This window comes from Apodemus sylvaticus, chromosome 8 (genome assembly GCF_947179515.1).
Source record: "Apodemus sylvaticus chromosome 8, mApoSyl1.1, whole genome shotgun sequence".
Classification (NCBI taxonomy): domain Eukaryota; kingdom Metazoa; phylum Chordata; class Mammalia; order Rodentia; family Muridae; genus Apodemus; species Apodemus sylvaticus.
This window is the reverse complement of record NC_067479.1, coordinates 61,228,236-61,239,077: the sequence shown is the minus strand read 5'-3', so window position 1 is coordinate 61,239,077 and position 10,842 is coordinate 61,228,236. Positions and strand designations below refer to the sequence as shown.

The 10,842-nt window shown below is 48.4% G+C and overlaps 1 protein-coding gene across 5 annotated transcripts in view; it reads right to left on the bottom strand.

Moving 5' to 3' along the window:
• Positions 1 to 174: 174 nt before the first annotated feature.
• Ptk2b (protein tyrosine kinase 2 beta) overlaps positions 175 to 10,842 on the bottom strand; it is a 122,564-nt gene continuing 111,896 nt past the window's right edge. For 4 of the 5 annotated variants that reach the window (XM_052191146.1, XM_052191144.1, XM_052191145.1 and 1 more), the window contains 8 exons: positions 10,093 to 10,218; positions 5,565 to 5,711; positions 5,423 to 5,458; positions 5,103 to 5,127; positions 4,094 to 4,140; positions 3,345 to 3,482; positions 3,027 to 3,107; positions 175 to 1,182 (listed from right to left, as the gene is read on the bottom strand). In XM_052191146.1, coding sequence (XP_052047106.1) covers positions 967 to 1,182; positions 3,027 to 3,107; positions 3,345 to 3,482; positions 4,094 to 4,140; positions 5,103 to 5,127; positions 5,423 to 5,458; positions 5,565 to 5,711; positions 10,093 to 10,218 — 816 coding nt within the window. In that variant the 3' untranslated portion in view covers positions 175 to 966. The remainder of the gene's footprint in view (positions 1,183 to 3,026; positions 3,108 to 3,344; positions 3,483 to 4,093; positions 4,141 to 5,102; positions 5,128 to 5,422; positions 5,459 to 5,564; positions 5,712 to 10,092; positions 10,219 to 10,842) is intronic. The other variant, XM_052191148.1, reaches the window with a different exon arrangement.

Genomic DNA, 10,842 nt, shown 5'->3' with positions numbered 1-10,842 from the left:
GGTGTCACTGGTGTCACATGGGACGAAAGGCGCGAAGCCACCACACACCTCTCACTGGTATCAGTTAGCTCCTGCTCTGTGCCGGGCACACACGCAGCTGGATCTTCCAGAGCTGTGGCTTCAGGTCTGCTTCCTCCCACAAAGATCAGATCAAATAAACGACACAGTCGGGGCTAACCACAAAGCAAATGGTAATGATTTTAATTCAACCACAGATCAAAAAGAAGGAAGGTAAAGGGGATGTTCTCCACAGACATGAGAGAGGGGAGGAGCAGATGTGGAAAGGGGGAAGAGAAAAAGGAGGAGTAAGAAAAGAGGGGAGAAGAAAAGAGGGAGAAGAGAAACGCAGGAAGGGCACGGAGTCCCGTTCTGACCTCCGACTCTCTGCTTCTTCCCTGTGGTACTCGCTTTCATAAACACAGAGCCCTGTGGCTGGATTGGTTTGTTCCTGGACTATGGCCCTTGGCTGTCCATCCAGGCCAAACTCACATTAAATAAATTCCAATGTACACTGTACAAGAGAGCTCAGCCCAGCCCTCATCTCACCAACTTCTCTACAAATAAAACCCCTCCCTGTCCCCTCTGGATCGGGGGTCCCTGAGGGCTGAAGAGGAAGGAGAAATACTGCCTCTCAAATGTCCATGCAGAAAGCCATATTGGCTGGTGGGGGTACAGTCATGACCCCAGTGATGCTCCAGCAACCCAGGCTGGGGTAAGAGGGAGTGGCTGGCAGCAGTACCCCTATGAACTATGTCACCCCATCCTGTGTCTGTGCCCAGAGTCCTTTCTGTCCAGATGCAGCCCAAGTAGCACAGTCTGGGGTGGGGTAGGGAAGGGGGGGTCGTGCAAAGTGGCAAGGGGAGGTCTCTTCTCAGCTTTCCCTAGAAGACCAATAACCAAAGGCAAGGCAGGAAAGGTACGCCATGACAGGGGGCAGAAGATGCAGGCAGGTGGCCCCTCCCTTGATCACTCTGCAGGCGGGCGGGCCAGATTAGCCACAACCTTGGCTTGGTCCACAGCATCCAGAAGGTTTTTGGCATCCACAGCCAGGGTATGGGACGCTGTGAGCATCTGCCGCTTGCAGTCCTCACTCAGGGACGTCACGGCGTTCTGCTGGGCCAACCTCATCTTGTTGATGAGCTCTGCCAGGTCCTTGTTGAGAAGTTTCTGGGTCCCTTCAATCTGGTGGGCAAGCACACAGGAGAGGCCGAATGAGGAATGGGTCAGGAAAAAGCATTGGCCAGGACATCAGAAGCTCCCCGGGGACAAACGAAGTTCAAGCCTGAGATGAATCCACCCTTCTGCACAGATCAGAGCTGGTCCACAAAGATCAATGCAGCAGCTAGCCCATGGCTTCCTTCACAGCGGCGACACCTGCATGCTGGCCAGAGGTCAACCACTTCACCTTTGATTGGTGATCTTGATTGTCACACTGATGGCTTTTAGAATGACCATGGAAACAAACCACTGGTGTGTGTGTTTGTGTGTGTGTGTGTGGTGTGTGTGTGTGTGGTGTGTGTGTGTGTGGTGTGGTGTGTGTGTGTGTGTGTGTGGTGTGTGTGTGTGTGGTGTGTGTGTGTATGTTGTATGTGTGTGGTGTGTGTGTATGTGGTGTGTGTGTGTGTGTGTGTGTCTGTGTGTAAGGGAGTTTCTAGATAGGGTTAACTGAGGTGAGAAGACCTAAATGTGGTGACAGCACTCCACGATCTGAGGTCTTGGGATGAGCAAATAGGAGAAAGCATTTGTTGTTTTCCCACTTCCCAACTTGCAATGCGAACAGTCACCTCACACCCCTCCGATCACGCCTTCCCTGTCTCAGTGGACCACACCTTCAAACTAAGGAGCCAAAATAAACTTTTCCCTTCTTCGAACATTTTCCTGAAGTATTTTGCCTCAACAATGAGAAAAGTAACACACTGATTCTTTAGCTGTCTGTGGTCAAGTACAGAGAACAGATCACATATCTATTTAACCATTGTATTGATAGTTATTAGCATGATTAATACATAGCACTAAAGCTACTGTAGAACACAATGAGTGAGGAAATCAGCTCTGCACTGGGAAATTCACCCAGTGAGCTGTCCAGGTTCTCAGGAGCACTCTCAGTCCTCTGGTGGCACCTGCCTAGCTGGGACTCCTTAGTAGGTCACTGCTGTCACCCAGAAGGTAGCCATCTCTGCCCTTGTTCTGTCTTGTCTTGGGTAGCCACAGGCAGTAGACATCACATGACAGCATGTGCCACATAGATGACCACTGGGAGGCGAGGCATCAAAGCACTGCATTTTCCACACAAGAAACAGATCTGTTTGCCATGACTGTGGGAACACAGCGGTGCAAACTTTGCATGTTCATTCTTGAACAGTCCTGGGGGTCCGAATTCTGAAATAAGTCCCACAGTGAGCTAAGGGCATCAACAGATGATGACCATAGGTGCTTCAGTTAATGAGTCCAGGGGAGTCTGTTCCTTGTTTTTCTCAGCTTTGAGGTTATCTCTTACATTGTGGTCCCTTCCAGCAGAACCATAGCTCTGCTCTCACATTCCCTTGTCTCTGACTCTGGCCGCTTGCCCCTGGATACTTTATTATTGCCTTTCCTGCTTGGGCCCTTAACTTTATCAGCTCAATAAGGTTCCTTTTGCCATGTAGGGTACTCTGCATGTGGATCACAGCTTTTGGGGACAACACTGTGCATCATTCCACCAGAGCACCAGGACTCCCCCTTGACGTCAGCAATAGTTTGTTATCTCAATAAGGTATCTAAGTGAAGAGGGTTACTAGGTAAGGGATGGTGGGTGGGGGGAGGAGGGTGTGCATTTACTTGCATATACCCATTGAGACTATTTGAAACCTAGACTGGGATTTTTTTCACTAGGTCCCAGAGCAGGCTCTGCCCTGTGGTGGCAACAGCTCTGATGCTCTGAAGAGACATTTGGTGGGAGAATTAAGGCTGCCCAGATGGCTCTGGTGGAAACTATAGCCAGGGATGAGGGAGGCTTAGCAGGCATGGCGGAGAATGAGGTCACTCACCTCTGTCCTAGAAGATGCTGGCAAGGAAGGCAAGAGATCGTCCACGCTGCCGATGAGCTTGCGCAGGTTCAGCCCCACATTCTAAGAGAACAAAAGCAAGGCAGCTGTTCCACCTACTTCGTGAAAAGCTGCCCCTCCTGCGACTGCACTCGGGGATGGCATCGGCCCTGTGAGACTGCCTGGGATTGGACTCCCTAGGGTCCCCTTGCTCCCCTGGGGTCTACAGGGCTGGTCAATGAGAGGGACATAGTGGTCCTCCTTCCAGGGTCAGTCCTGAAAGCCCCTACCTCCCCAACCCAGTCCAGCCCTGTCAGTCACCTTCACCACCACCACATAGTCCTCAGGGGGCAGCTGGCTGAGCTTGTTCTTGAGTTCCAGCACAGCCTCCACCAGGGTCATGACATTGTGGTACACGAGGTCATCGGTCCTGTCCAGATTGGCTGTGGGCTGGATGGACTGAAAGAGGGTGAATGGCTAAGTGGTTCACGGGAGCCGGGAGGACCCCTCTGCCACTATTATTCATTCCTGGGGATGCACAGCTATCAATCAGGGAAGAGGCCTCTGCTTTGCAACAGCAGCACTCTGCCCCAGGGGTAGAGCCACTCCTTCTGCTTCTGGGGTCATGGTCCTCCAACTGGGGGACCCAACCAAAACGTTAGTGTGTTATCAAACCAGCCCAGTGTAAATATCATCTAGCCTTGGAGTTCATGTCGTCTTAACACTTCTCCTCTAGCTAAGACTGTGAATGCACATTCTGGAACCAAGAAAACCAGTGGGCAGAAGAATGCTGGTATCTGGGGGAAAGCTCAGAAAGAGAAGACACCCACACCTCCCAATCCTAGGCTGAACCAATGAGACCCTTCCTCTAGTCAGAGCAGAGCCCCAGGAGAGGAAAAACTGGCTCTTCTCCCATCTTGTTGTGAATTAGCTATGAGGCCTTAGACAAAATGCATGTGTTCTCTGAGGTTCATCACTACAATAATGACACTGGACTAGGTTATCTCCGAGGGCCTCTGAACATTTATTTCAGGTCTATGGTTTTCGACAGTCATGGCCCTAACACATACCTGTGCGCCGAGCCGTGGTGGCTTCTGTGGGGGCCCTGTGAACTCCGCTGTAATAGGAAGGACAGGGAGTAGGTGAAGGTCTCAGTACCTGGCCTCTCTTTCTACCTTCTGATAATCAAGCCAGTGTCCCAGCTCTACCATCAGGAGAACCCCCCCCCCCCAGAGTGTAACCCCAATCCTGAGAAGATGACCAAGGAAATAGGATCTTGGTCTTTCTGCTTTTCCAGTAGCCAGAGACAAGATCTGTCCATGGCATAGAAAGAAAAGAAGCTTAAGATAGGGCTGTGTGAATGCAGCAAGTATGGAGACTCTGCGGCTTGGTGTGCTTCCTCAAGATGGCCAAGTTCCTGAGGAACAGCAATCCTGGCTTTGCACATCCATGGGAAAGAAACCCACAGCCTGCAGGTGACAGTCTGGAGAGCCATGGCGGTACAGCAGTACAGCAGAGCAGTGGCAGCTTCGGGAAGCTGAGTTTTCATACTACCCACTCTACTCTGAGCAGCAGTGGCACCTAACAGCCTGGGCGAGCCACTGTAAGAGTGAGCCAAGATACAAGCCGGTGAGCGTGCCTCTCTGATCTCCACACCGGAGCTTGTTCATCCAAGGCAGACGCTCACACCCCAGGTCTTAATTCTTATCTGGAGAATGAGATCATTCATTAGCTCAGAAACCAGAAACAGAGAGACTGTTCCAATGTTGAGAGGGTGTTAAGAAATTAAGATGGAAGACAAAGAGGAAGGAAGACTCAAAGAAGTCATTAGCTCCTGAAGAGTAAAACGGGGCCGCGGCAGATGGAGAGTGGGGGCTGGGCAGAGCTGAAAGGGAGGCTCCTTCCAAAATCCAAACGACTCCACACATTTAGGATAAAACAGGCAGACGGTACTTTTTCCTTCTCAAAGTCAAAGGCAGCCCTCTACTCCTTGCAGGACAATGAGCTATCATAGATAGCATCACATCCCCTCCCCCCCCAACACACCCCAGGCAGAAACTGCCCCAAGGAAGCACTCACTGTAGCCGGCCTCCTTCTCTGGAGTCTGCAAGGAAAGGAAGGGAGAAGGGAGTCAGTGCTCTGCCTCCAGGGAACATCCTGTTCCTCTTATCTCACCCGCTTCTGGTTTAGACATTGCAGCCATGAACAAGGGGACCTGAGAGCTCCTGACTCCAGGTGACCCAGCACTAATGATAGGACTCCCATGGCTTTCAGGTGAAGAGACGCATGGGTTAGCCTAAAGGGCAAAGAGGGGCAGACCCAGTGCTCTGGCGCATGGGTCCTGAGTAAATAAGGCTCTTTCAGGCGGTGGCTCTGAGTGGCCTTTCTTTGTGACTTACCAGCGGGGACTTGTCATTCATATAAACCATAGGGTCCTGCAGAGGAGAGCAAAGCAAAGGACTCAGATCCCAGAGTAGGAAGCACGGGCTCTCTGTGGTCAGCATCCTCTCTAGTGGGTAGCAACAGAAGGGAGCTACTTACCAAGCACCTTTCCTCCCGTCTCAGCCACTGGGAATCTTCCACCATCTGCTTCTGCTGTTTGTCTAGGACCTGCCTCATCTTGATCTTCTCTGCCTCCCAGAGCTGCTGGGCCTCTTCTCGGCTGTTGGGCCGGATGAAGTCCTCCTCCTGTGAGAACAAGAGCTGCAGTGAGCTCCTTCCTCAGGCCTGGACCAGGGAGGAGCTGCTAAGGAGCCCCAAGGAGCCAAACCTTGGCACCGCCTGCTGCTCTTTTCTTGGCTGTTCCTAAAGCCAGAGCCACAGATGCAGACAGTTTTGCTCTGGTCTCAGCCTCATCCACATGCCTGGCTGTAACCAAATGCCAAACCCCAGAGCACTGGGTTCAGACTGTCACACGGTCAGCCAAGGACATCTTTTCAACCATCCACCCATCTTTCTTGGCTGGCATTTGTGATGGCTGCGGATATTTAATAGGCTCAGAGATACAAAGCTGGCTCCAAACCCTCTGGAACTTGTTTCCACCGAAGCACTATGGTGGCAGGTCTGGAAACATCTACAGACAGTGGGGCTACCTCTGAGCTCCAGGTGGACAGGACTGTATGTGCCCATCGATCATGCATGCTTGGTTAGGACAACAGCTTGAATGATACAGTAGGAGGTTAAAAGAAGTGAATGAGCTAAGAAAGAAGACGAATAATCAAACTCCCAGAAGCATAACTACAGACACAAGATGATGCTCCTTCTTCCTCAATAGCGCTAACCCAGCAGCAGTGAAAGCTTTGGCCTTATTCTTAGTTTTGCTTAAGTGGGTGTTGGTGTTTTCCTATTTACCTCAGTCTTTCCAGCGTGCTTTTGCAAAATTATTTTCTCAGTCCTTCTAAACTCTTTTTTGCTTTTCAGCTACTGTGAGTGATGACCTTTGGTCTCCTGGGTCTACTGGAGGATGGAGGTTGTGTGTATATCTTCTTGATTAGGAAACCCTTTGCCAGGGACTGGGTCCTCTTGTGAAGTTCCTGTTTGGCTTGAGTGTGACCCCCTAAGGTTCGTGTGTCACGAATTCAACTTCCAGGGCAGCAGTGTTGACTGCTGAGGTGGGGTGACTTGGAGATGGCGGAGGCACTGACTTCACGAACAAGTTAGTAAATGCGTGGGCTCCTGGAAGAAGGGAGTTTGCATCTCTATGCTCATTCTGTGTTCTCTCTCAACCATATGCTGTCTTCTGCCATGTTAGGAAACAGCGGGAAGGCAGGCCCTTGCTAGAGGTGGCCCTCGATCGTGGCCCTCCTAGTCCCCCAAACTGGAAGTAATGACATTCTGTCCAGTAAAAAGCACCCAGCCTCAGGTATCCTGTTACAGAAGCACACGATCAGTCAACACGGTCCCTTCCCTTTGATGTGCCAGTGTACAGGCCACTTAAAGAAATTGCTAACTTAAAAAAAATTACATCTCCTTTTAACTAGTTGTGTCTCTGCCATTTTCCTGAAGAGTACCCCCACTAAACCCCATAAAACAGGCTTGATCATTACCAGATAGTTTTAAAATAGTTGTATTGGGGTGCATTGCCCATCACTCATATAGATCCAATTGTTGGTGTTTATTTCTTATAATATTCTTCATCCATCCCATTGAGCAACTATTGGTTAAATAGCTTCTGTGTGATAGCATAGAGCTGGATGCTGGGAGAACAGCAGTTTAAAACACTACCGTGTTTCTGTCTTCATAAGACTAAATGACCGACAGTTATTTATGCCCCCAACACAATGCTATCTACTAGGGTATGGTGTGGCCAGGGGGGTTGCAGGGGAGTCTGGTGGGAGCCTGTCCATGTTCTTAGCACTCAAAACTGAACTAACTATGCCTCTCTTCTGTGTGAAGCACTAGCCTCAGGCATTTTGTTACAGAAGCAAAACAACAATAACAACAACAACAACAACAACAAAACAGACTAAGAAACAAATGTTCCAAAAATGAAGGTAAGTATTTTAAAATTAAAAAAAAATATTCCCAGTTAAACTTAATATGGTCACCTTGGGCTTTTAATAAATGGTGGAACTAAGTGTCAAAAGCTTTAAATACAGGATAAGAAATATAAAAGAAAATATAAAGAATGGATACAGGGTCAGATGTATAAAAGAAAATATAGAGAATGGGGAATAGTAAATACTGATAGGACGAGTTACTAAACTCCAAAATCTACTACATAGTCTTGCCATAAGAGATTGCCACATATATTACATTATATGTAATGTAAGCCTCAGGATTGACCTTGGTAAATATTTTAGCAAACATACACTAGAAATTCTGATGACTTCTAATTACACAATAAAATTAATGGGTAAAAAGAGAGGCCTTTTGCTTTATTTCTCATCTATGTATGTATGTGCACACATGTGTGCACACATGCTGGCATGTGCTGTGGTAGCATGTGTGTGTGGTGGCTGGAGGCTGAGATAGGCATCTTCCCCAACTGTTTTTCACTTCCTTGAAGCATGGTATCTCCCTCAGAGGAACTCACTGCTAGGGGCTAATCAACCAAGCCACCTTACTCCCAGAATTCTCTGCTTCTAGAGCTGGAATTCCAGGTGAAGCAGCGTTTAGGTGAGGGCGAGGATCCAAACTCAGGTCTCCATGCTTGCACTGAAAGTGCCTTGTCCTCGGAGCCATCTTCTCAGCTCCAATAATAACTTTTAAACCTTGAACTTCTTTACTCTCTGGGCATTATTGCTAGGCAACAGACACCTACACTCCTCGGAAGGAATCGGGAACTTGTGTTACCGAATGGTGCTCATGACTTGTTTCCTGTAACTGTTGCGCCTCATCCTTCCTGCCTCATTTACACCTCCACATAAAACCTTCCTTGTTCTAGGAAAATCATAGCCCCGCCCCCTTGCTTCATTGTAAAGCAGCGGCCCCTTACCCTATAGCTTTCTGCCACTTATCTTGGCTCCTATAGCCACCTCTTCTTTATCCATCTCCCACATTCCAGTTTTGTCCCTTTCCAAAGTTTCCCTAGGTGAGTGTGCCCCTGTGTCTTGGAGACAAAGCCTCCTGGCTCCTCTGTCAGCACCTAGGACAGCACCCTGGCACACTTTGGAACCTCATTCTTGAACTGGGATATGGGGTAGGGGGTGACTACATCATCCCTGTGAGGTGTTCCACAGACTTCCAGTGAAGCCGTGTTATACAGGAAATCATTTCACCATCTCTGAATCCTTGTTAAATGTTTTCAGATGCTTCATGGGAGGGAAACCTGTTATCTTGTGAGCATGGCTCTGGGAAGAGACTGCCTCACGTATACCATAAAATGGAGTTTATGCTTTAATTTTCTTTTTGACTTATTTAAAGAAGAATCCTTCATGTTCTTTCAGAGTTCCCTTATGGCAATTGCTTCTAAGTGCCTGTCACAAAAGACCTGCACAGGCTGTCTTTATGGAATTGAACAAAGTCCTGGCAGTGAAATGAAGCCTAGACAATGGCAGTGCTGCCCCCTACAGGCAGTTAGCAGCCTCTTTCCAAAAGACCGCAAATGTTAAACAAAGCTCTCTGAAACTTAATTAACTGTGAATAAAGAGTTCAGGGCAGGGGTGTGATGAGCGTTGCCTAAATTACAGCACATGCTTAAAACTGTGGATTAATTATGGTTAATCCCATATGAAGACTGAAATTGGTTAAATTAATGTAAGAGAGAAAAATAGAGCGAGTTTGGAGAAATCTGACTTCTTAACAGACCTTGCTGCCTGGAATTCTAAATTATACTCATTTCAAATTTTTGCTAAATTAAGAATAACAGTACAGAAGCATACCAGCATAATTGCCTATGTTCCTCAAACATATTATAATGAACATGCATTTTATCCACAAAAAGCTTTAGGGTTATGGATCTTGAGTTTGAAACGTATATACATTTAGAACAAGAGCTGAAGTGGTGGGTCTTTCAGTCTGTTTCATAACTTAGTAAAATATATCAAGTGCTCACAGCAACTTGATGGTGGGCGTGGACACCTGCTCACAAGCAAAGGTGCTCTGTGCAGAAGACCTGACATTCTGGTCCATGAAGCCCCCGGGGCCTCACTGGAGACAAAGAGGCTGCAGTGGAGCTGGCGCATGAGCCTGTTTTCATTCCAGCCTCTATTCTTCATACCCAGAATCCCAAATCACAAAAGCAGCAGGGAGAGCCCTGGAAGTCTTTCTTCCAGGGATAGATTTAGCCACCAAAGCAATCAGTCAGGAAGGCAGCATGAGGAGGCACCTCCAGCATCCCTTATTCCATAGCAACCCCAGGCCATGCTATGCTCTGCCCACAAGCCTCTACACCACCTACTGTACCTGATTCCCTAAGACCCAGGAAAGGGAGAAGATCTGCATCATTGACCACTGCACCAGTCTGGACAAAACCAGGTCAGTCCAGCTGATGAGTTTGCAAAGGGAAGAGGGCCAGAGAGGCTCTCAGTAGTTTGATTGGCACATGGACACTTGGAAAACTCCCAGGCCACCTCCCTCCAGCAGCCTCCGTGGCAAGGCTGACACCCAGCATGCAGAGTCCTCTTACCCGCATGCTGTGGCGCTTGAAGACATTGTGCCGGTGGAGAGGTGGGGTGTGCAGCGAGTTAACTGGAGATGGATACTCCATAGGGCTGGTAAGCGTAGGAGAGCTGGCACACAGACCCTCAGGGACCTATTCATGAGAAGCAAAGAAGCACAAGGCACAGGGACAAGGCGAGAGGGTGGACAATTAGCTGCTACGAACAGGAGCACACAGAGGACGAGAGCACACACTTGCTCTACTGTGGCACATAAAAAATGGGGCGTGTCATTTCCCGGCTGAAGAGGTGTGGCAGAGTAGCGTGGCCTCTCCCTCTGCCAGACACTCCTCGTACACAATGTTCTCCACATGGGGAGATGCTCACACACAGCTCATCTCCCGAGACCAGGGAACCTCAGGACCCCTTGGAAAAGGGTTGTGTTTCATAGTTGTGACATGGGTTCCAATAAGTTTGCAGATAATGAATCAGACATACACACAGAGTTATCCCTCAGTGGCCCAGGGGTGTGTGGTTCCAGAATGTACCATAGATGTGGAATTCCTTATATAAAATAGTGTTGTATTTGTATATCTACAGCTGTCATGTGATATAAAGCATCTCTAGATCATTTACATTGAATATTTATATAAAGGCGATGTATATGGTGTAATATATCGTTTATGGGATAATGACAAGAAAAATTATGTACCTGTTTCATAGCAGATATGGGCTTTGTTCTTTTCTCTTTTTTTCATATTTTCCATTATTGATTGGTT